Here is a 26,173-nt window from a genome sequence, read left to right as displayed (position 1 = left end):
AGAGAGAGAGGGAGAGAAGAAGAATGTGAAGGAGAAGAAAGAAGAGGCCAAGGCTAGGGATCCTAAGGTATAGGTTAAGGTTCATAGCATTACATTTTGTTTCCTCTACATCTTGATTATAAGCAAGGAAAAACAATGGTGATGATAGGTTTGGATTTTATTGCAAGAGGATTGGAGGCTAGGGTTCGAAATCCCTAGGGTAAGTATTTGGGTTCATAGTGATGTTAATTTCTACCTCTTCTTGAATCTAAGATCATTTTTTTTCTTTTCTTTATGTGGGTTTCGAAACCCTAGGCTTCAACAAGTGGTGGCCATAGTTTGGGTTCTTGTCATTGTGTCCTTGAGTTCTAGCAAGAGAGGTAATGGGAACCTTTTTGTCTAATGGTTGTTGTTCTTATCTTTTGGTTCTCGTTGTTTTGAGAATATTGTTTATGAATAATGGTATATTGTTTTGTTCTCTTTTGATTTGTTGGTTGATTGATATTATGGATTTTGGGTTGAACGGTTGTTTTGATTGATGCATGAAGGGTTTGACCTTGGGCATGTGGTGTATATAGGCAAGCATGAATAGAGATTTTGATTATACATGAAATAAAAAAATCTTATGGTTATGTTTTCATAGTTGTTTTGAATCATATGGTTTATGTAATAAGATTGCAAGGATGGTAATGGATACATGCTAGGGTATGAGTTTTGGATTTGTTGATTTGGGCTATGAAGGTTTTGGCCTATGGGGTGTGATGCTGTTGTGTTATCAAAACATACCATAACACTTTTTTATGTGTTAAGACCGACTATGTTATCGTAGGTCAGGGTAATTTACATAACACTTTATCTTTGTTATACAAATGTGTTATTATACTGTCAACGATAACACACTTTCTGTGTTATTTTAATAAATAGATAAGTGTTTAATTATATTATTTATAGTCGATTATATAACACATTTCAATACTTATAAATTTGTGTTATACTACACTTTAGCATAACACATTTTTTGTGTTATACTACACTTTAGTATAACACAGTTTTTGTGTTATATAATGAAGTTTGCATAACCAAATTCTTTACTTATAAAAAGTGTTATTGTAATAGATATTATAACACATTTTTCGTATTATGTTAATATTTAGATAAGTTTAAATTCTCATTATATATTTATTTATATAACACTAATTTATTCTATTATATTTTTATTTTTTATTTATATAATTAAAATTAGTTTTCTAATATATACTAGCATCATCAAATGAACTTGGTTTTCAAATAACAAAAAGTAAAAAGCATTCAACATTGTATTAACAATCCACAAATTAGTTTAAAACATTCAACATTGTCATCAAATTATATTATAGCTCTCAGGAGACAAAGACCCGAAAACTTAAACCAATAAATCTTAAATCACATGGTAAAACTAACATGCTATACAATTTCCAGCCAACATACAAGACAATGAGTATCTATCCTAATAACCACCAATCTAGTGCCAAATATTCGATACTGTCGACTTCCCCAAATATCATATTTATCCAGATAATGAGATTTCAGGCAACATTGCACCCATGGTGGATATCTAGCATCTTCCTCCACTTGATTTCCATCATCATTTGTAGCCACTCCAAGCAATGCATTTTGCTTCTTCGTCAGTACATCAATGGCAGGTTGATCACCAAAAAACTTGTTCTGCCAGAAGTTGAAAATAATTCAATCAATTGAAGATAACAATGGTAAGGGTGTAAAATAAGAGTAATTCAGGTGACATTTTTCATAATAATAATAAAATTGCACAGCTAGCCATATGACTTCAAATGACAGGTTCTATTTCGAAAAGGAATATATATATATATGCAACATTATGTGGTGCAAGATTTTGGTATGAAACATGTGTCCCTAGAAAATTCCATAAAATAAATAAATAAATAAAATAACATAGAATGCAGTGTGACAAAGAGAAGAATAAGTTTTTCTAATGGAAAAATCATTTTTCAATGCACTAGAAGTTCCAAATTTTATTTTGTCAGTCTGCTGGAGGAGAGCATAATGCCGTTAAAACATGTTCCACGTGTGTTTTTAACAGAACAATTTCTCTATAGCCAAAAGAAAAGAGCAGAAGAATGTATAACAGGGGACAACATCAATGGTTCAGTTAACATCATTGTTATAGAAAAGTATTAAGATTAAAAATAAAGGCTAAAAGAAGTATCATTGAAAAATCCAGGACCCAGATTAAGAGTAGAATTATAAATTATACAATAGAAAATTTACAACACAAAGTCTGTAAATCTGTATAACCTGAGACTACAATAGGCAAAAGGAGTAAAGTTAGAAAGCTTTCAGAAAAAGGAATTTGAGTTACTGACCAGGGATCTTATAAAGTGCATTCACTTTCTATATCTACATGACAGGTACCATATCTAGAAAATATACTAATGTAAGCTCTCCCATGAGTTATGAGGACATTACCAGTGTAATGCCCCAAATTTCCTAATAAGGTTTAGGACCTTGATTAGGAGGCCGGGAGGGCCATAATTGATTTATTATGATATTTAATGAGTATATGCATGTTTATGTGAATTATATTGTTATATGATGGTGAATGCATGCATATGGGCTTATATTTTAAATGTAAGGGCATTTTGGTAATTTGGTCGTTGGGGGCGTGATTGTGTAATTTTATGCATATGGGTGAATTATAATTATAGCCACATTATAAGGTGGATTGGTTCGAGCTTTTCGACATGAGACGATCGTGAGATGTAAGTGTCTGGTCTAGTCATAACGGGTTTAAGTTCGGGGCTCGGGGTGAGTCTCGGGGTGAATTTAATGATTAGAGCATTACCAGGAATTAAAGGGTAATGGGATATGATTTATTGGTATTCGGGAATATTGAGAATAGCAGGAATTGGAGAGCGTTAATTATAATTAACGAGATAGGCGGGAAAGGACGGTTTTACCCTCAGAAGCTTTTAGAGGGATTTATTTGGCTTAAGGGCAATATGGTCTTTTGACCTTAAAGATTTATATCAGCCTTAGGAATTTTGGAAGGCTGTGGATTGATATTAAAATAGAGCCTATCCTCTCTTTCTCCCTTCCTTCCCGTACAAGTCCTCCTTCACCCTCTTCTTTAAGTTTTGAGAGCCTATCTTGAGGAAGAAAGCTAGGGAGTCAAGCTTGGGGAGGTTTAGCTTGAGTTCAGCCTTTGGGAAGGATTCAAATCGTGTTTGGGGTAAGTTTCTACCATTAATTTCCGGTTCATACTCTGTTTTGAGTTTTAGCTTTTGATTTATGAATCACTTGTAGAAAGTTTGAATTAATGGAGGTTTGGGTGATGTTTACTTTGGGTTTTGATGAGGGTAAGTTGTACAGGATGTTTGGTGGTTGAATTGGGTGTTGGGTTGTGATTTGAGACAGGTTTGAGGGGCTGGTTCTAAGGGAAAACGCAGGGGAGAAATCTGGTGTGCGAGTTGTCATTTTGGCTGAACTGGAGGTTGCGCCGCGGCATGGTCAGGGAGAGCCGCGGCCCTTGGAGTAAGCTGGGTTTGGGCGCCTCTGTTTGAGGGGCGAGCCGCGGCATGTCCAAGGAGGGCCGCGGCCCTTAAGTTCATTTTTGCCAAGGAAGGGGTTTTTAGCTTGGGAATTCAAGCCTTAAGCCTCGGGGTTGTACCTAGTACCCGGTTAAGTGGGGATTGATGTCCCGGAGGCTAGATATTGATTTGGGAACTTATGTTGATCATTTTTATTAATGGTACCTTATATTTGGTTATGACTAGGTGACCGTTAAAGGACCAAAGGACTGATCGTTCTCAAAGGTCGTTTCTTTTATTAATTCTCGCTCGAACCCAAGGTAAGAAAACTGCACCCTGTGTATATGTGACATGCATGGCTGTTGTGATGCATGCTGGTTGATTATTGAGTATGACATGCGTGGTTATTATCGATGTATGTCGATTGATTATTATGTATGAAATGCATGGCTATTCTTGATGCATGTTGGTTGACTATTAAACGTGACATGCATGGCTGTTGTTGGTGCATGTTGGATTGCTGGATATTTTGCATATGATTATTATTGAGGCATGCTGGACGATTAAGTATGATGCATGTGATGCACGAGAAACATATGATTAGGGCATGCCATGAATGATGAATATGAGATTAGCCAGAGCTTGAGTCTCTGAGTTTGTGCATGATCATGATTATGCTAGCAACTGTGTAGTAAGCATGCTGAATGCCCTACTCTTGGATAACTGGCATATGATACATATTGATAGCATTGCTTACTTATGCATGGTACTGACTAATTAGTCAGATTTGGCAAAGGTGCTAGTATCAACTGTGAAGCTGTGACTCATTAGTCAGGTTCGGCAGTGGTACTGGGCACTGGTCACGTTGCACTGACTCGTCAGTCAGAATTGGCAAAGGTGTTAGTATCAGCTGTGAAGCTATGACTTATTAGTCAGGTTCGGCAGTGATACTAGACAGTGGTCACATAGCGCTGACTCATTAGTCAGAACGGTCTTAGCATGGTTCACGCAAGCCAACGGAGATTAGATCTAATCGACCCTCAGCATTGAATGACTCAAAGAGCATTAATGCTAGACCGTCCTCGAGGGTCGATGAATGAAATAAGCACTTGTAGGCTAGTGGCTTACCTAGCAGCCACTCTCCCTCTTGAATCATGTGATGTTCACTCATTGGTTGTAAAGTTTTACGCTCAGTGTGATTATAATGATAATCATTTGATAATGCTTATGTATAGTGTTACGTTTTCTTGCTGGGCTTCGGCTCACGGGTGCTATGTGGTGCAGGTAAAGGCAAGAGGAAGCTAGACCATCCTTGAGTTGGAGAGCTTAGGTGATGACGTGTACATATGCAGCTGCTCGTCTGTCACGGCCGAGGTTTAAAGTGGAACTAGGGTTGAACCCTGTTTTGCCGCTTAGAACGGCCTGTTGTAAATATTTTCTGTAATAAACTCTGAAATTATATTTTCGGGATCCCAATGTATATATTAAACGTTCTAGTGAAACGTTACATCTTAACCAAAATGTTTAATCCCTAAACCGCTAATCATACTTAGTTCACGATTTTGGCCAAATGACTCAGTTAGCGAGTTTAGCACTGTTTACAAGGCACACTGTAACGGTCCCTGGAGTTTGGGGCGTTACAACCAGGATTGTGTAGGCTGCCAACAGAAATATCTTAATGAATTATTCCGGATCAATTTCATAATTTCTTTTTGCAGTTCCAACAGTGTTTAAAATAACTTTTTTAATCAAACATTCTGAAGTTAAAAATTGATATTGCTACTATAACCAACCAGATAATTGTTGCTAAAAAATTAGCATCTAATTCATTACATATAGAAAGAAATATCAAGTATGCAGCCAGAAAAAACTGGTGCATACAGGGTGGCATGCTTTACTAGACTATATGCAATAGAGACAAGAAATCTAGGACCCAGATAAGAGCCAACAAAATTTTAAGTTTCATGATCTCAGGACATTCCTAGCTTTTTTTTTAGAGGCATTAACATCAAGAGTTCTACGTTTTCTTAACCAATCTCAAGCTTTTGTCAAAATAGAAGAGCAACTGACACGGAGTCAAAATACGCTTAACGTAGATGAATGCGTTGAAAAGAACGTGATGACGAAAATAATAAGAACACGATATTTTATAGTGGCTCGGCCCCAAGATCTGGTAATAACCTACGTCCACTTAGATTGTTATTGATGTGAGATCCAAAGGTTTGATCAAAGAACTAGGGTTCAATGAGTTTCACAAACCTCTGAAGAACAATACAATATGATTGATATGATAACTCTAATCTCAAGCAATTTAGAAGTCAGAAAAGAAAAAAGTGAGCAGATCCTCTTCCTTAAGCCATCTTCTTCTATTTAAACGCTCAGGAAAGATTTACATTGATTTGTTACAGATATTATTTCCTAAATAATCGGATACTCAGGAAATTATGGGAGAGAATTTCGGATTCCATCATAACTGCCTAAGATTGCTTCCGCGTGTTACGTGCGTACGACCAGACTGGTCGTATGAAGAGACCGATCGCATAATGCTGAATATCTTCCTGGTCGATAGTCGAACACAAGTTTTGCCAGGTGTCAGCCAAGTGAAATTAATTCCTGCCATGTCATTCACTTCTGATTTTTTGGGATAACATTTTCCCCCCAAGTTTGTTTAGTGTGACCAGTAATAATGAAACTTAAGGGAACAACCGTTCATCTTCCCACGTCTGTCAAAGTCCCCATGCATTTTCGACAACCGTGACATAATTATGTCTAATCAAGCCTTTTCGGTTTCCAAAAAGGCAATCTGACGGCTTGTCCACTTCCCCACGTTTCGAAAGTGGGAAGTGATGATTACCGCCTTTTGGATGTCCCTTCGATCTCTATAAGTAGCCTTTCTTCTTTTTCAAGAAATTTTTACCCGTCACTTTTGCCAATATTTTCAAGAACTTGCACCAGTGTTCAGAGCTTCAAAAACCAGTCCGACGCCTTGCCGCAGGTCTTCTGATTCAAGTTTCCATCTTCCTCAGAATCTCCATTTTCGCCCAGGTAAGAACTTCGTTCTTTAAATTTTTTACTACGCCATGCATGCTATTTCTGTACTGTGACCTCTGCATTCTTGAATAGGGTTTTAAGGGTTTCTTGGTATAAGTCATCTATTTCTAGGGAAAAGTGCGTTTTTATGCCTTGTATAGGTTAGGACTATAGTTTGATAGTGAGGATCTCTGGTTTGGGACGTTAGGTTGACGAAAGATTTAACCTTTAAGCTAGGTGAAATAACCAAAAAAAATTCCCGCCCTTCAGGAGTCGAAAAAGTTCTTTTCAGAAAACATCTCTCTCCTTTTTGTTTCTATATCCACGTTGAAGTTAGTGTAGGACTAGGATGCTGCTTGTTATTTAGGCACAAGCAACGTTATCCCAATCTCCTGCATTACTTTACGGACTGTGTCTCATCTCCTCCATTGTCTATTTGCAGTTCATATGCAAGACCCTTGGGGAGGAGAAAGACCTATCGAAGACGAACTCTTGGCCCAACTGCTCGAAGGCGTAGAGAATCCTTCTTCGTTGATCCCAGAAATCCCATTTTCACATCCTAGCCCAAATCCCCCACCAATTCCCACTCGGAAAATGGCCAGAACAAAAACCAAGGCTAGAAAAAGATGCAACCCTCACTCTCCAAGTCAGCCTCTTGCTGATGCTCCCTCGACCAGTGGTCTAGGTGAATTCCCTCCTGAAACTGAGGTTCAGAGGCGTGCCCGTCCTCGCCATGCCGACCAGCCAGCTGTCGAGTGGCATGTGGTACCCCCAAGTACGGTGACAATCCGCATGATCAGAAACTATTTAAATAAGTACAATCTGACGGGGATAACACTAGTCAGACCTTCCATAGACCAGCGAGACAACCTGCCAGGGGGGCTTATAGCGCCTGGTCGAGATACCACATCGAGGCGGGTGTTACCCTGCCTCTTCATATATTTTTCCAAGGGGTGGTAAACTACTTCGGGGTAGCCCCTTTTCAGATTACCCCGAACGAGTATAGGATGCTGGCCGCGCTCTATATCCTCTATAAACTCAAGAAATGGCCAGCCCCCTCTCCTCACGAGGTCAATTATCTGTTTGATCTCAAGTCTAACCCCAACCAAGATGGTACGGGGTTTTTCCACCTTTGTCACCAGGAGACCAGTCGCACCTTTCTGACTGAGACCACTCACATTTCCAACGTGAGGAAGTATCATCTGGAGTACTTCCTTACGCCTAACATTGCCGCAGACAATCTGGCCTTCACCCGAGGAGGTAAGGAAAATAACGATCCTTAAAACAGTAGTTCCTGCGCTTCAAATTTTTCTTGTCGTAATACTCCATTGTTCCATTGTGTTCCAGGTCCATGGTTACACCCGACCCCCACTCCAGGAATGGAGTCGAGGGCAGCACTCTTAGCCAGGACACCAAATGCTGCTAAGAGTGTAAAAAACTTGATCAATGAGGCTAACCTTAGGTTGGCTGGCCTTAAGGGCTCCCAACCTGCGACCAGCGAACCCGCGGCGGGTGGTGCTCATGCTGATGTGGGAGCTGAGCAGGGACCCGAGCAGCAACCTCAGGCGCCTCCTCCTAGAAGGAGGCCAACTGGGGTTACAATTAGGGAGCCTGCTGTTCCCCATCGAGCAGCAGAACCTTCGGTCCCCAAGGGCTAGGGGAAACAAAAGGCTGTTAAGCCTACCGAACAGTCTGACGATTTGTCAGAAGTAAACGGTATATCATTCTCGTTTTTGAATAATCTGCCAATTCTTTCCCATCTATTTGATGGGGACGGAAACTTTAGGAACGCCCCTTCTTTAAACTCATATTTCTTCCAGGGAATAGGTAGTTTAGTAGATAATGTTACGACCAGTAGGTGTAGCTCAGGTATTTTACTTGTAATCCTTTCACTTTGATTTCTACTCCTCGTGATCCTTTAATCTAACTATTTGAATTGTTTTTCTTTGTGTAGGTATGGACTCTGATGACTTCTTCAAGCACTACCAAACTGCTGCTGCTGCCTCTGTCCCGAAGGACAGCAAAAGGGCTCAAGGGGAAAGCAGTAAGACTCCCTTAAAGAAGGCTCGAACAGAGGACACTCCCGGCGCCGGCCCTTCCGAGGAGAACACGACACCTCCGCCTGCCACCGAATAGTCGACGCCTGCACCTGCGAATCCACAGCCCTCTTCTAGGGCCGCTGGTAGAGAGACTCTGGACAACTTGTTTGAAGGCTCCCTGTCCAACCTCGTGGTTGGGTCAACCAGGGAAAGAATCTACAAGCTCTCCAAGCACCGACGCAGCCAGGCCGCCATCAATGAAACCACCTCAATGACGGCCGACCAAATCATCAACCGAAGGTTGAACGAAATAGTCAGCGTAAGTCAATTTCTGTTGTTTCATCATTTATTCTGACTTCTATTCCTTACTTTTTCGTTTTTTGTTTTCAGGGGCTGTTGTCTCTAACTGCTGGCTGGCGCTGCACTGGGGCGTTGGTTTCTCGCGAGCAGAACTTTGACTCCAGGCTTGCTCAGTCCAAGCAAGCACTTGAGGATTAGAAGAAAAAGCTGCTTGAAGAGAACAAGGAGCTGTGTAAGCTAAACGAGTAGCTATGCAAGGACCAAGCCAACCTCACCCAAGAGCTTCAGGAAAGTCAAGCGGCCATGAAGAAAGCTATCGACGAGCGGCACAAATGGAAGGAGAACTGCGTACTCAACACCCAAGAGTGTAAACAGCTCACACTCAATCTGACCGCCAGCAGGGATGAGGTAAAGAAGCTTGAGGAACGGGTGCGCGAGCTTGAGGAGGACAGAGTTAAAACTCTAAAGAAGTACAAGGAAGCCACCTTCCTCTGCTTCTACGACTTCTGGAAGCACAATCGGGAGGCCAACATTAACTATCTCTCCGAGCGGTTGCAAAGGACGCTGATGGCACAGTGTGTTGCTCGGCTGGAGGCGGAAGAGAAAGCCAAGGCCCAAACTCCTGCTGCTGATGCTGCGACTGGACCTCCGGCTGATCAAAATGCTCCTAACGCAGAAGACCCTCCTGCCCCCCAGCAAAATTAATATATTTTTTTTATTATTTTCTCCAGTTTTTAAGGCCCACGGGTCTTTTTGTAAAGACAATCTTTTTTATTTTATTGCTGCGAGGGCAGCTCTTTTGCTTATGCTTGAACAATTACATCCAAGCAGTACTGCTCGCGGTGTAAAGGTTTTGTTCTTTTTAATTTCATATTTACATCCGAGCACTAATGCTCGCGGTGTAAACGTCTTCCTTTTTTATATTACAATGTCTTTTATTATAATACCTGTTCGCATGACCGAACTTAGCATAGAACTTTGGTTTGCTTTTTTCAAAATATTTTTGAAAAATGCTTTAAGTACCGAAGCATGCTTTCACTTATTTTTTTCATGTGTTTACGTACCTCATGGTACGCTTTGCTATCGATGTACCTTATATGCCCCCCAAGTGATCGAGGAGCTTTAGGTCCTTGGTCACTTGCCTTGACCATGACCTGTGCGAACATTACTGCTCGTTGCAAAATTTTAACACTTGTAATACAGCAAAACAACACACGTAATGAACAAATACTTGTAAAAATGAATTTACAAAAGTTGGCAAGAATGACTGGCTGTGCACAGTCCCTTATAATCTCGTATTAAAAATGGACTAAACATGTCTTTACGAGTGATCTTGAAAAAGATCTTACATTTATAAGCGATTAGCCATACAACGTGGCTAACCCTTTTTGCAAAACTTGTAAAAAGTAAAATTTAATACAAGCCAGTCCTTTAAAAAGGATTGTTTACTGATAATACTTGCGCAGGTGTTCTCCATTCCAATAGCGTGGAACGAGATCTCCGTTTAGGCGTGCAAGTTTGTAGGTGCCCGGGTGAAGGACTTCTTCAATCTGGTACGGTCCTTCCCAATTAGGTCCGAGTACTCCAGCAGTGGGGTCGCGGGTATTCAAGAAAACTCGTCGTAGCACTAAGTCACCAACGTTGAATTTCCTTTCTTTTACTTTCGAGTTAAAGTACCGGGCGACCTTTTGCTGGTAAGCAGCCACTCGGAGTTGGGCTTTTTCCCGAATTTCGTCAATTGAGTCTAGGGACTCCATCATCAGTTGGTTGTTTTGGTCCTGGTCGTATGTTATGCGTCGATGTGGGGGGGGATCTAATTCGACAGGTAACATAGCCTCATATCCGTAGGCTAAGGAAAATGGGGTATGACCAGTCGTTGTTTGTTGAGACGTTCTATACGACCAGAGGACCTCAGGCAGCTGCTCTGGCCATGCTCCTTTAGCTTCTTCAAGTCTCTTCTTCAGAGTGTCCTTAAGAGTTTTATTCACGGCCTCGACATGCCCGTTTGCTTGTGGATGCGCAACTGAAGAAAAACTTTTGACAATCTCGTGCCTTTCGCAGAAGTCGGTGAATAAATCGTTGTCAAATTGGGTTCCGTTGTCTGAAACAATCTTTCGAGGCAAACCATATCGGCAAACAATGTTCATGATGACGAAGTCAAGAACTTTCTTGGTCGTTATGGTAGCGAGTGGTTCAGCTTCGACCCATTTGGTGAAGTAGTCTACCGCCACAACTACGTACTTTACTCCGCCTTTTCCTGTGGGCAGGGATCCAATCAAATCTATACCCCATACTGCAAAAGGCCACGGCCTCTGCTTCTGTTTCAATTCGTTTGGAGCTGCTCGTGGGATTTTGGAAAATCTTTGACATTTATCGCATTTTTGCACAAACTCCATCGAATCCTCGTTCATAGTTGGCCAAAATTAACCTTGCCTTAGAATCTTTTTCGCCAAACTTTGCCCCCCAGGGTGATCCCCGCAGAAGCCTTCATGTACCTCTTTCATCAGCTCCTTAGCTTTTTCTGGTGTAATGCACCTGAGTAGTGGCATGGAATATCCTCTTCGGTACATAACACCATCGACCAGTATGTACCTAGCGGCCTACCTTTGCAGAGTTCTGGCCTTGTTTCTATCTGTTGGTAGTACACCTTTTGTCAGATACTCTAAGTAAGGCGCCATCCATGTATTTTCCATTCGGATTTCCATACTGGCTTCTATTGCTCGTATGCTTGGCTCGCTTAATCTTTCTACTGTCACAATGTTCAAAGTGTCAGCATCTTTCGCGCTCGCGAGTTTGGCTAAGGCATCTGCATTCGAATTCTGATCCCGCGGTATTTGCTGGAGGGTATACTTCGTGAACTGGGCTAGCAGGTCTTTTGTTTTATTCAAGTAGGCCACCATTTTTAGGCCTCGCGCTTGATATTCCCCTAGAACTTGATTCACTACCAGCTATGAATCACTGTAAATATCAAGTGCCTTTATGCTCATGTCCTTGGCCATTCTCAATCCAACGAGGAGTGCTTCATATTCAGCTTCATTATTTGACGCGGTGAATTCGAACCTAATGGCGCAATGAAATCGATGCCCTTCTGGCGTTATCAATATCACTCCCGCTCCTGCGTGGGATTCGTTGGACGACCCGTCCATGAATAGCTTCCACAAAGGAACTTCATCTTGAGGCTCAGGCACACTAGGCTGTTCGCACTGCTCGTTGTCTGGGAGTTCGGTGAACTCTACAATAAGATCAGCCAAGACTTGTCCTTTTACTGCTGCTCGCGGTGAATATGTGATATCGAACTGCCCTAGTTCGACTACCCACTTTAATAAGCGCCCAGCCGCTTCTGGTATTTGGAGGACTTGCCGAAGGGGCTGGTCGGTTAAAACTGTGATAGGATGGGCTTGGATGTAAGGGCGCAGCTTCCTTGAGGCCAGGATCAAGCAATATGCTAGCCTTTCGATGGGTGGATATCTTAGTTCTGCCCCGATCAGCATCTTGCTTACATAGTAAACCGCTTTTTGTACGCCTTCTTCCTCTCGCACTAGTACCGCACTAGCAGCAACTTCAGTGATCGCCAGGTAAATGAACAAAGTTTCTCCTTCGATAGGCTTTGATAAAATGGGAGGTTGTGCCATATGGGCTTTCAAGGCCTGGAAAGCTCACTCGCAGTCTCCTGTCCATTCAAATTTCTTATTGCCTCTGAGTATATTGAAAAATGGGACGCATTTGTCTGTCGATTTCGAAATAAATCTACTTAGGGCCGCGATTCTCCCAATTAAACTTTGTACATCTTTGATCCTTTCTGGCGATTTCATTTCGATCAGGGCTTTTATCTTGTCAGGGTTGGCCTCGATTCCTCTTGAGTTTACAATGAACCCCAAAAACTTCCCTTATCCAACTCCGAAGGAACATTTGAGGGGATTTAACTTCATCTGGTATTCGTTCAATACATCAAAACATTCTTGTAAATCCTTCACATGTCCTTCTGCCTTCTTAGACTTTACCAGCATGTCGTCCACGTATACTTCCATGTTTACCCCGATCAACTCTTTAAACATGTGGTTGACTAACCGCTGGTAAGTCGCACCTGCGTTTTTCAGTCCGAAGGGCATTACTTTATAACAGTATAAGCCTGTATCGATCCGAAAGCTGGTGTGATCCTCGTCAGGGGGATGCATGCTAATCTGATTGTAGCCCGAATATGCATCCATCAAGGAGAGGATCTCGTGTCCTGCAGTGGCATCGACCAACTGGTCGATTCTTGGGAGTGGGAAGCAATCCTTTGGGCAGGCTTTATTGAGGTCTGTAAAATCCACACAGGTTCGCCATTTTCCGTTAGGCTTGGGAACCAGTACTGGATTGGAGACCCACGATGGATAAAACGCCACCCTGATGATCCCATTCTCCTTTAACCTTTCAACTTCTTCTTTTAAGGCTCTCGATCTATCCTTATCGAGCAGCCTTCTTTTTTGTTGCATGGGTGGAAAAGTCTTATCTATGTTCAGGACATGGCTGATAACTGCAGGGTCTATCCCAGCCATGTCTTTATGCGACCAGGCAAAGACTTCCTAGTTTTTTCGTAAAAATTCCACTAGTGCATGCTTCGTGGTTGGTTCCAGATTTTTCCCGACCTTTACCACTCTGGTCGGGTCTTTTTCGTCGAGTTGGACCTCTTCCAGGTCCTCGACGGGTCCAATGTTTTCTTCAAAATCCCCAAAGTGAGGATCTAGATCCCTATCCTCACTTTGGGCAACACACTATTTGGTGACTTCATCACCGGATTGGGTTGGTGTATCACTTGCCATCTGCAACCTATCTGAGGTAGTGCTCTTTGATGTTCCTTTTTTTGCCTTCATGATTGAGGCGTTGTAGCACTCTCTGGCTTCCCTCTGGTTTCCCAACACGCGTCCTACCCCTGCATCTGTCGGGAATTTCATGGCTAAGTGCCACATGGAGGTGATGGCCCGTAGATCAACCAGTATAGGTCTCCCAATGATGGCATTGTACGCCGAAGGACAATCAACTACTATAAAAGTAGCGAGTAATGTCCTGGTAGCGGGTGCTGTACCTGTCGTCACTGGTAGTCTGATTGATCCGGCGGGGGCGAGTCCCTCTCCAGAGAAGCCGTATATTGTTTGGTTGCAGGGCTCCAGGTCCTTGACGGACAATTTCATGCGTTCCAGTGAAGACTTATACAGGATATTCACCAAACTTCCTGTATTGACCACTACTCTCTTCACCATCATGTTGGCCATTTGGATATCCACGACCAGCGGATCGGAATGTGGGAACCGGACATGTTGGGCATCCCTCTCAGAAAAGGTTATCTCGCCCTCTTCTGATCGAGCCTTTTTTGGCGCGCGGTCCTCCACAGTCATCATCTTGATGTCCTGGTCGTGGCGCAGAGTCCGAGCGTATCGCTCCCTGGCCTTCCCGCTGTTCCCCGCGAGGTGCGGGCCTCCACAGATGGTTAACAATGTGCCAGTCACGGGGGCAGGCTGCAAAGGTGGCGAGCGTTGGCGTGTGGGCGCTTGCTCGTTGCCACCTGGAGCTTCTCGTTGGGAATTTCCCGAGGCCCGTACGTATCTTCTCAAGTGTCCTTGTCTAATAAGGAACTCGATTTCATCCTTCAGTTGGTTGCATTCGTTGGTATCATGTCCGTAGTCGTTATGATAACGACAGAACTTGGTGGTGTCTATTTTCGAAATATCCTTTCGAATGGGGGCAGGCTTCTTATAAGGCACACTGGAATTCGTGGCCTGATAAACCTCTCCCCGAGACACTACGAGGGCAGTGTAGTTAGTGAACCGAGGTTCATAACGGTTACCCTTGGCTCGTTTATTGTCGGAGGTGGAAGGCTCATTGTGTGGCCACTTTCCACCATTCTTGCCATTACCGTTACCGTTCCCGTTGCCTTTGCCGTTGCCGTTAGGTTTAGACCCATTGGCGGCTTTAGCGGGCTTGGCTGTCTTCTTATCCTTGCCCGAAGGCTTTCCATCGTCGGCAATGGCATCTTCGAGCTTGACGTAACGATCAGCTCGGTCCAAGAATTTCTGGGTAGTTCTGACTCCATCCTTTCGGAGGATTTTCCAGAGAGGGGTGTGACGCCTAACCCCTGCGGTTATGGCCATCATTTTTCCTTCGTCCCCCACTGTTTTTGCTCCAGCTGCTGCTCGCATAAAGCGATGGATGTAGTCCTTCAGCGATTCTCCATCCTGCTGGCGAATTTCAACCAGCTGGTTTGCCTCGGTCGGATGCACACGACCTGCGTAGAACTGTCCGTAAAACTCCTTTACGAACATCTCCCAGGAAACTATGCTCGCTGGAGGGAACTTGAAAAACCACTCCTGCGCAGCATCAAAAAGTGTTGCAGGGAAGATCATGCACCGAACATCTTCGGTCACTTTCTGAATGTCCATCTATATCTCAAACTTATTGACGTGAGATACCGGGTCACCGTACCCATCAAAGTTCGAAAGCGTAGGCATTTTAAACTTGCTAGGAGTCTCTGCCATAGCTATCCTTTGGACGAAAGGAGTGCCTTTCCTCCTGTCGTGGTCGATGTAAGATGTTCTTCCCCCGACCAGCTGTTGCACCGCCTAGTTGAGGGCATCTATCTGGGCCTGCACAGCGACAGGAATCGTTGTGGCCTCTGTTGCTGGGGGGACGTTCTCGCCATGCCGCTCGCGGCGATCGTTGAGTACATCTCTCAAGTCCTCATCTCTTCTCCGATGCTCGCTAGCTCCGAGCCAGTTGAAGACGTTATTTTGCCTGGGTTGCCCCCCAGCGTCCCGTCTATTGGGTTGGTCATCTTGAGGTATCTGGCTCCTGCCTCCACCTCTTTCTTCATTCCTCCGACCGGCATTTCCTTTGCCTGAGTCGGCCTCATTATACCCATGGCCATCTCTGAATCTTGATTGGCTATGGTGGGATCGACTATTCCCTCGATTTCCTTCACGGGCTGAAGCATCCCGAGCATTAGAGGGTGGCCTGCGTTGGTCGTTATGTCCCTGTGCATTATCATGCCGTGGGGGACCTCGGACCACAGAGCCTAACTCCGAGTTCCTCCTGTTACCAGGAGGATAATGACCTCTGTTCGGAAGGTTCGGCTCATCGCCCCTTTGGCGTCTAGGACTGCGAGGCTGATGCTCAGTCCTATTCTGCCTCTGCTGCGGGGGATTGTCGCGACCAGCTTGGGATGGAGGCTGTGCCTTAGGGTCCAGAGGGACATCGGCATGGGGCACCTGAGGCTATTCGGGCCTTTGCGGACTCGAGGGTTGGATAGGTGGGCTAGGATTAGGACCCCTTTGCATTGGTCCATTCGTAGGCTGATCAGGCTGTGAGGCAGGTGCAGCTTGATTCCTAGCCAATTGCAAGGCTGCCATGGCTTCGCTCTGGCGGTGTTCCATCTCCGCCTGCCTCTCGCTTAACTCCACGCGCTGCCATTCGATTTCTTGCTGCTGCCGCGCCATGATTTCGGCAGCACTTTCTTGGCCGGCCCTCAGATTGGCCAACTCTTCATGCAACGCCCCCAAAGTAGTCTTCAGTGTTGCGTCATCCATTTCTTCCTCCTCAAAGTCCAAATGCGGCTCATCCTCAGCCACACTTGTAGGAGGAGGAGGAGGAGGAGGCGGGTTTGACGGTGCAGCGGCAGCCGCCTGTCCAGTTTTCCTTGCAGTTTTCGCCATTGGTTTTCTCAACGGTGATATATCAAGCTCTCAATGAAAACACCAGAATGTTGACCCTGATTTTGGGCAACTGACACGGAGCCAAAATACGCTTGACGTAGATGAATGCGTTGAAAAGAACGTGATGACGAAAATAATAAGAACACGATATTTTATAGTGGTTCGGCCCCAAGATCTGGTAATAACCTACGTCCACTTAGATTGTTATTGATGTGAGATCCAAAGGTGTGATCAAAGAACTAAGGTTCAATGAGTTTCACCAACCTCTGAAGAACAATGCAATATGATTGATATGATAACTCTAATCTCAAGCAATTTAGAAATCAGAAAAGAAAAAAGGGATCGGATCCTCTTCCCTGAGCCATCTTCTTCTATTTATAAGCTCAGGGAAGATTTACATTGATTTGTTACAGATATTATTTCCTAAATAATCGGATACTCAGGAAATCATGGGAGAGAATTTCGGATTCCATCATAACTGCCTAAGATAGCTTCCGCGTGTTACGTGCGTACGACCAGACTGATCGTATGAAGAGACCGATCGCATAATGCCGAATATCTTCCTGGTCGATAGTCGAACACAAGTTTTGTCAGGTATCAGCCACGTGCAATTAATTCCTGCCATGTCATTCACTTCTGATTTTTTGGGATAACACTAATATTTTGTATCCATTCATGATAAGCACCCAATTAATAAATAAACTACATTTATACAAAGCAAAAAGAAAAAGGAAAAAGACTCACATCTGGAACAACAATCTGAGCATCAGAGTTCTCAATCAGTGGGGCATTAGATGAAAAGCTTCGATTTCCAGCGCTGGCAATGAACTGTGGCTGCTCAGAATTCAAACCTGTCACTGTCATTTTCCCTTTTTCTCAACTTTACTTGCACTTACAAGGCTGGAATTGTCAGAAGGAAATGAAAACTAATCAAAACTCCATTTTTATGTGATAGAAATTACAACGCAAGAATTAATAAGAAAGAAAGAAAAAAAAATTTCAAAATTCATGACTTTTGAGTTAAAACGACAAGGACATATCAACGTATAATGAATATATATGTATATATATATGTGATTTTCCTCTATTATGTGCTTAAAACCCAGATAACAAGAAAACTAAAATTAAATTTGGGCATTTTTTTTTCATTCAAAGCAATGGCTTAATACCCAGATAAGAAAAACTCATAAATTCCAAAAAAAGACTTTCTTCCACCGTATTCTGGACAGCCAAGCGTATATATATAGATATTGTATATACACGACATAAGTAACGTGGAAAAAATTGAAAAATAATTCATGCCAGTAAAAACAAAGATTAAAATGAGGCTTTAATTCAGGGAAAAGACATGAACGAGTCTTGATAGAACTAGCTACATGCCACTTCCCCACTAAAACTGAAAACAAAAGACTTTCTTCCTCTACATAATTATATTTAAATATTGCGAACAAATTCTGTTTTGTATTGTTTGTATATGTATAGAAAGAGAAAATAATAAACCATAATAATAAAAAAAATAGAGGAAGTGGGTCAAACCAAAGTTGTCACAGTATTATTATTAAACAAAAAAAAATGAAAAAGGTTGAATCTTTCTTCACCTTCACGCAGGGAAGAAGAAGGCTGGATGGAGCTAGCTGGTCTCACGTAGGGAAGCGTAGGCAGAGATTTTGGTATGAATTCATCCTTATTGAAGGTAGGAGCATGTAATGCATGCACTTCCTGACAGAATAGAAACCTGTAGAGAAGAAAATACACAACTCAGTAACTGCTCTATAATTTTTTCAATGCATATCTCAACAATGCTGAGTTATATATGTCAATGTTCTGGATTTAACTTTTACCAAAACAAAACAAAGACAAACATTATATTTTACCAGCAAGTAGGACACTGATGAACAAAAACATATTTCATTGTTTCCACATATTTCAATTATTCCATGAGCAAAAACAGTGATGAACACTGCAAGGACTATCTTGCGTCATATTATTAACTGGGTTGTGCTTTAAGTAATGCAGTAAATTACAGTCCTAAGACAGTAACTGTCATAGGGTCAATTTTGTAAAACCAAAAAACCACCATGTTATGTTGATGGCCAAAGCTTTAAACATAGGTCAGCTAACCCAACAATAAAAACAAAATGCACAACCAAGTTTTAGTTCAATCAAATAGATATCTGAGATGATGGCCAAAATGCATAATGTGTACCAGTAGGCTTGCAAGTTTTGAAAGTGTGTATGCATATGTATAGATAATGATGACACTAAAGAAAACTCAAGGTTATCCAGGTCTAATTTCCAAGACTGGCAGGATAAGGGGTAAAAAGGCCAAGAACTCCAAGCTAAAGCTCCAAATAAATAGTGGTATTACAATAACAATGTGGATATGGACAGGACAGAATAGAAATCAAAAAATTAAATCATTTTAAGTCCTGAAGGCATCGCTTGGACAAATTTGGGACTTGAATAACTCGACAACCATAGCACATGAAGTGCTTACCTGAGAATCAGAATCACCAGTGCTTGAACCATACCAGAGATAGCTCTGTTGTATTAGTACATCAACCTTGTCATATATGACAATCAAATGAGCATTATTTTAGCATGCAAATTTTTTTGTCAAGTCAGAGAAAAGACATAAAAAAGTTCCTTACAGATGTAAAATTGACATATAAACTTAAGTTAGCATTCCATTTTTAGTGCCCATTTGTGGTTGGCTTGCCTGATTTTATAATATGTAACTACTGGGTTAAGAAATATTTTCATTGTTACTTTTGAAATTAACAACTTACCTCAGTTTTAGAATTGTGCATCTGTTTTAGTTGTCCTGAGGTAGACGAAAAGATCAGCTTTAAATCTCTAGGCCCAACTTCAATGGTATCATTTTGTGGATTCTTTATCTTGGAGAGTAAATTCCTGTTTACTGCAATAGTTTGGAAAAGAAACCAGAGCAATTAAACAATTAATGCCTCTTTATGCATACTGTATGATATTGTATCTTAATGGTGAGCTTCATAAGAATCAACTATATGTTCAATATAATTTGACTAGCAAGTTTGAACTCAATTACCTGTACTAGATGCCTTTGAGATAAAGTAAGTATTCCAACCAAGCGATAGTACAGAATCTTGAAAATGAAGCCAATACTTTGGAGCTTGTTTTGGTGATTGTCCCAAGTAAGCTTGTGCATAGAACTTTCTCAAGTTCTTTGTAACATTGTCTAAACTTAAATATTGTGCCTTAATTCTAGTGTTCTTTTGACCTGAGTCAGTAAAAAATGCATCTAACTCGGTGTCAATAACAAAGGTTCACAAGAAACAGAAAATGAGGCATGACAATTAAATTTCTGAAGCTAAAAAGTACAGGGAATCCATGATTTTATGTTTACATGAAAAAAAAAAAAAACACTAAAACACGTGTATTTCTACTCCAAACAATATGATCCAATTTTCAACTTCTTGCTACAACTTAGTAACTCTCCATTAAATAATCAAAACTAAAACACCAAAATCAGAGCATACTTTTCCAATAATATTAACTCTCCATTAAATATTCAAAACTAAAACACCAAACTTAGAGCATACTTTTCCAATAATATTAGGCTGACGGCTTATCCCAACCCACTTGTACGTTTTTCCATCAAAGTACCTAACAGTATGCATTCCTGCGCAAATACCTGCAACATACACACCAAAAGAAACTTGTCATAATTTGCACAGAAAGCTCATATAGCAGACAATGAAAAATTATAGCCACAATCAGCTTAATATTGTAGAACAAATAATTGAATACTATGGCTACAGATAGAGCTCAACAATTTATAAGCAGAAATTGTTAATAAATTGAATTCTCACCAAACCAGTTACAGATCAAAATATCAAGAACAATACTGTCCCACCAGCATTCATTAAAATTTGGTAGCATGTGACGGAAGGTAAGCTAAAAATGTCAAGATAAGCTTTAATATACATCCATAACCACCAAAGCACTCAAAACACACTTGTCGGAAACATAAAAGACATTTGATCTCCGCTCAAAGAAGGAGAAAGCAGAACCAATTTAAATAAACTATGAAAGGCACACAATAAAACATATTATATTTGTCAAAGAACTAATCTCCATCATCTCAAATCCAATTGATAACACCCAAAGAAGAGGCTGATTACGAAGCAATATAGCTTTACCCCACCATCCAATAATATGAGCTAAAACGAATTCATCAAAAAGTGTTTCCTATAGAAATTAAAATATTATAAACATAGAGAAGTTAGAAGTCTGCTTAACTGCAACATAGAAGACGTACACAGTACACCAAGAGGATATGATCAGAGAATATCATAAGTAAACAGATTATTGAAGAAGAAATCATACATAAACATTCTTAAACCTGCTTGTAGGATTTTCAGGAAGATATATGCGGCAGTCAGCTCCATAAAATCTTTCAGGAAGTTATGCACGTAATTACAAAGGCATAATTCCAAAGTATAAACAATCAGCATAAGCTTCTCATTCAACTGATGCAAAAATAAAAGAATTTGCAAGCTAAACTGCATTACCAACACCAAGATCCGGATGGAGAAACTTCATAAACTGTCGAGCATCATCTCGCTTCTGGAAAGAGAGAAAATGTAAAGTTGTTACCATAAGATATAAATAAATAACACAACAAAATCATAGATAAATGAATTACTTCAAAAGGCTGAAAAAAACGAGATAAGAATCTGAAGTAGATGACTCTAGAGTGAATTAAATGAAGGCAACTCCACAAATTTTTAGTTTTTGGAAAAAAGGATCACTATACAGATAGGAAAGAGAAGAGTTGACCTGAAAAAGAAAAAATGTGAGAGCAACAAGATAAACAACAGCCATGCCATTAACTAAGTGCCAAATTGCCGGATGCGGTCTAATCAGAATCCTGTATGAAATATTGTCAGAAAACAACATACAGGATTCAACTGAATACCCCTTGAAACTCTAGCATAAACCAGACATAAAATAGTTCACATGTTTTATGCTAATTCTTTTGCAAAGAACCAAGCAAAAACCACTCAAGCTCTCTTCTATTCATTCTCATTACATGTATAATCATCCTAGAGATCCAACTCCATCTAGACCATTTTATCCCAATGCCCATCCCTGAAAATAAATAAAATCCTAGTGAACTATGAAACTCATATTTTATATAACAATCATTATTAAAGATCCATAAAATATTTTCATTATTCTGTACAGCTTACTAGTTACAAGGAAAGATGACTAAATTAAAGACTTTGCAATAAAGGACTTTTTTTCAAACTACGGCTACCAGTCACTCTTCTCTTCATGATTAAAATAATTAAGCACGCCAATCAAACATTTATCAATAGATTGCAAATGGCAACTATCAAAGGGAGACAAAATAAACGTTGAAGGAAGATATCAACTTAAGTCTCACAAAAAACCAAAATTCTATCTTGAAATCAAGGTAGCTGAGTAAAATGATATGCTAGAAGAACAGAATAACAGAACCAATTAAGCAATTGTACAAAACAACAAGTTTTTTCATAACAAAATATATCAAAGGACTTACGATGATGGGGCTTGCAGCAAGCAATAAGCGAGAAAAACTGCTATCATTGCCCATATGCCCCTATATGAAAGAGTAGACATAGAGTTTTAAAACAAATTACACCAACTATTAAGGTAGAAACTACATAAATATGTAAACAAAAATAACAAATAAGAGCCTACCTTTTAACTGATGTAACAACATCTCCAAATGCACTGCCTTCTAGATCCAAGACCCCGCTTACCCAACTGGTAAATGCATTAAGAAAAAAAAAGCAAAACCCATCTCTTAGTACTTGATGAGAATGATCAAGAGACAAAAATACTGTATCATTATTTTGCAACTTCAGAGGTTCAATCTTCCAACTTCTAGATAGCCATAAGTTATCCACCACCCAGTAAAATCCCCATCCTAAGAGAAACCAGTAAAATCCAGTAATAAAAAAGATAGAAGCAACTAGCAGCGATTGTAGAAGACATAAAACTCCTGAAAGGAACACAACCTTTTGTTCAGGTAAAAATATAGTGATCAACCTGAAAGATAATAGTAAAGGTGAAGAACATTTAAGTCACGATCTACCATCAGTGTAATCTTCCACAAACGTATTGTAGCACTATTTAATTAGCAAAGAATTGCATGATTGGTATATTAAAAAAAAAATCACTGTCAACATGGGACGTCTTAAATGGCAGAACTCTCACATTAGAAAGCATGCACCAATAAGTAACATCAAAATGGTCCGAGGCTTGTATGCCCATGCTGTCCATGGATCAAGGTCATCAATAGCACTAAAATGATTAACATCACCATTTTCTCGACTACAATGATGGTTTGCCCGTAATCTCCTATCACCATTAGGCTCCATGGGCTGACCGTCAGAGAAGTTCAACTCCCTACAAATTTAGCATAAAAATACAGCATGAGAAAGGTAAAGTTTTCATTAACTGAAAATGAATTATCCTATAAAGAAAAAGATAGGGATGAAATGAGAGTGGAATCAGTGGATGACCATAAAAATCTGAAAACAAAAAACATAGATAAAGTTGTAATAATTTGTTCAATTTTCAAGGCCCCATTTGTAGATAACAGTTCATTACTTTGAACGCTATGAAAGTTACATTTAATGCCTACAATATAATACCACTAAGGCCTACATGTTTGAAACATATATTCCATGAAAACATGAGAGATTAGTCAGGCCATAAATCAAATCCAGCTTGCCCAACATGTAGGTACAGTCCCTACAAGTTGTACTGAGGGACATGTTAAAATCAAACACCATTCTCTATAAAGTCACAACCACTTCAACACTAAATTCCACAATCCTACATATGTTAGCATACCGATCATCGTGCCATCTATCACACCCTTCTTCATAAAGTAAAACCCACTTCTATACTAAATTCCACCTGGAAAAAGTGCATTTATATGATCGAAAAATACTTTTCCAAGTAAAAATAACAAATCCCAGAAAACTCTCCTTAAAATTCACCCTCGATTAAAACCACCTCATATAAAACCAAACCAAAAAGATAAAATTCTGGCGCACTAAAATATTATAAACATAGAGAAGTCAGAAGTCTAAACTCAGTACAAGGCATTAACCTAAATCTTCCTATATATTTTTCTTCCTCTGTTACTATACTCAAAAATTGAAGAAATAAAAACATGGGAAATTGAGGTTTCAAGAGAGAGACTAAGGTTTTGAGAAGTTAAAGATTTAAAAGGCAGAAGGAGAAAGAAGATGGTATGTATTAAGATCAACCTTCTGAACCTGATTATGTAAATTGCAAACCCTAATTCCCCATGTTTGAACAAAGTCAACCATACCGATACACAAATTTGAACATAATATTTCACAGAAAAATGATAGCAGCACAATCCAAAAACTCATAAACACAACACCATAAACAAAGCAGCAGCACAAAATCATAAAAATATTTCACAAAACCACTAAGGCACAAACTTGGGGATAACAAAAATAAATAAGCAGACAGATGGGTTCGTGAGAATTGATACCGATGCCCGTATAGCCGACGGTGGCGAACTGGTTGCGAACTGGCGGTGAACTGGTGGTGACGATGGCAAGTAGCTGGGTCCGTTTGCGGGTCAGCGATCAGATTGGCGCGTGAGGGATCGTGACAGACAGAGGTCGCGAGAGGGTGAGATGAGACTTGAAGAAGAAAATTGCGAGTGTGTGAGATGAGAGCCTGAAAGAAGAAGACGATGCTGATGTTGATGATGACCAGAGCGACGACTGTAAAAGATTAGGCCGAGAGGAAAAAGAGGGAGAGAGAGAGTGGCGCACCGTATGGAGTGACGAAGGAAGAAAGAGTGAAAAAATGTATAAGTGGCGGGCTCCCAAAAAAATTACCGCCTTTTTAATTAACTTTGCCACATATATAATATTTTGCATAATACTTTTTCATTAGTATTATATTCATGTGTTATGAAAAGGGGTATTTGGTGTAGTGGTTGTTTTTATGTTTTGTGTCACTTATACATATTAAGAACATGCTAAGTTAATTGGTTAAATGAAAAGTTCTCTTGAATCTTTTATAAACTGATATATTAGTGATACATGAAGATTATATTTGAGTTTTGAGAAGCATGAATTAAAAATGAATTTTATGATGAATTATGCTTGCTGATTTTTATGTATAATTGGTGAGTAAATTGGTAAGACAATGATTTGCATGCATAATTTAATGTCTCTAATGAAATATTGATTTTATGTAAATAAAAGGGTGCTTTATTTCACATTTAAAATGGCATTTTACTCAATTAATACTTACAGTTTTTTTTATGTATATTTTATGAAGAAAATATAGTTTTTAATCCAAGTTTATGATTTTTGAGTGATTAAATAGTTGCTGGAAGTTTTGATTAAAAATGAAAAATGTCTTTTAAATGAAATAAATAATGTGAGTATATTGAATAAATTATTTCCCTAATGTATGTATATGTTAAATTGGTATTTTTAAAATGTAACCATAAATTTTCACATCATTATTAAGTGCAGTTTTTCTTTATTTTTAATGAGAAAATATTTGGGTTTAAATTCACTTATGATTTTTAAACAAAATGAATAGTTGCTGAAAGTTTATGTTATTAAGTTAAAAATAATTATTTTGTTTAAAAGTAATTGGTTTACACTTACATAAATTAAGCATTAAATAATACAAGTGAAAATATATTTTTCCCACACTTAAAATTATATTTTATCACACTTAATCTTGTAATTTTATTAATTTAGAATAAAATATTATTTTCTAAAGGAACCATGAAATTTTATAAGTATTTCTAAATAATTACAAGTTTTATTGTTTCTAAGCAATTTAAAATAATAAATGAAGATATTATTTTATGAGAAATTTAGAGAGGTTAAATGAATTATTTTAATCTACTTTGAGACTTAAATAAATAAGGGTAAAAAAAGAATATGTTGCTGAATTTTTACTTGAAGAGGTTAGAAATGAGCATGTAGAAATTATCGTTTAAGTGTCACTTTTTAAAAACACTCCCACGTATGCATGTCGCATGCAAATGCACTTTCACGTTCAAATATATACATATTATTTAGACATATAATTTTTACTTTGTAACCATGAATGGATAATAGGTCGAATTGGCATCATTCTTTTGTGATCTTATGTGAAAATGTGCAGGTTTAGAATTAATGGACAATTTGCACCATGTGTGCATGGCCCATGCACACATGTGGTTACATGTTGGGCACGAGAATTTACATGTGATTCTAAAGAGAAATATTTGATTACGATTATAGGCTCGTTGTGTAGTTTTTCTCATTTTCCTTTGCTCGGACCTGAGGTAAGAAAGTTACATAGAATATTTTTATTTATGCTAGGAAACGATAAGGTTGTTTGTATGAGGATAAAGATATGCTATGTATGATAATGTACCATATGATATGAAGTATGAAATGCTATTTTGAGATGATATGATGAATCATGTATTTCTTTTGTGTTGATATGACTGGATTGCATGTATTTTGTATGATATATGAATAAGCAAATGGTTGTTAACGTG

At 39.8% G+C, this 26,173-nt stretch overlaps 2 protein-coding genes across 2 annotated transcripts; both read right to left on the bottom strand.

Moving 5' to 3' along the window:
• Positions 1-1,267: 1,267 nt before the first annotated feature.
• On the bottom strand, positions 1,268-17,584 carry LOC133780541 (uncharacterized). Its single transcript, XM_062220217.1, has 2 exons — positions 17,323-17,584; positions 1,268-1,683 (listed from the first exon to the last, which is right to left on the bottom strand). Exons 1-2 carry the CDS (start codon positions 17,440-17,442, stop codon positions 1,423-1,425), a joined length of 381 nt encoding a protein of 126 aa, XP_062076201.1. The 5' UTR covers positions 17,443-17,584; the 3' UTR covers positions 1,268-1,422.
• A 3,109-nt stretch (positions 17,585-20,693) lies between these two features.
• Positions 20,694-23,405, bottom strand: LOC133779364 (uncharacterized). The gene is made up of 7 exons (XM_062219335.1): positions 23,278-23,405; positions 22,825-23,016; positions 22,306-22,656; positions 22,145-22,204; positions 21,400-21,490; positions 20,947-21,186; positions 20,694-20,808 (listed from the first exon to the last, which is right to left on the bottom strand). Exons 1-6 carry the CDS (start codon positions 23,403-23,405, stop codon positions 21,118-21,120), a joined length of 891 nt encoding a protein of 296 aa, XP_062075319.1. The 3' UTR covers positions 20,694-20,808; positions 20,947-21,117.
• Positions 23,406-26,173: the final 2,768 nt, after the last annotated feature.

This window comes from Humulus lupulus, chromosome 5 (assembly GCF_963169125.1).
Source record: "Humulus lupulus chromosome 5, drHumLupu1.1, whole genome shotgun sequence".
In the NCBI taxonomy this organism is placed as follows: Eukaryota; Viridiplantae; Streptophyta; class Magnoliopsida; order Rosales; family Cannabaceae; genus Humulus; species Humulus lupulus.
The sequence above is the reverse complement of the archived record's forward strand: the minus strand, read 5'-3'. Positions and strand labels throughout refer to the sequence as shown.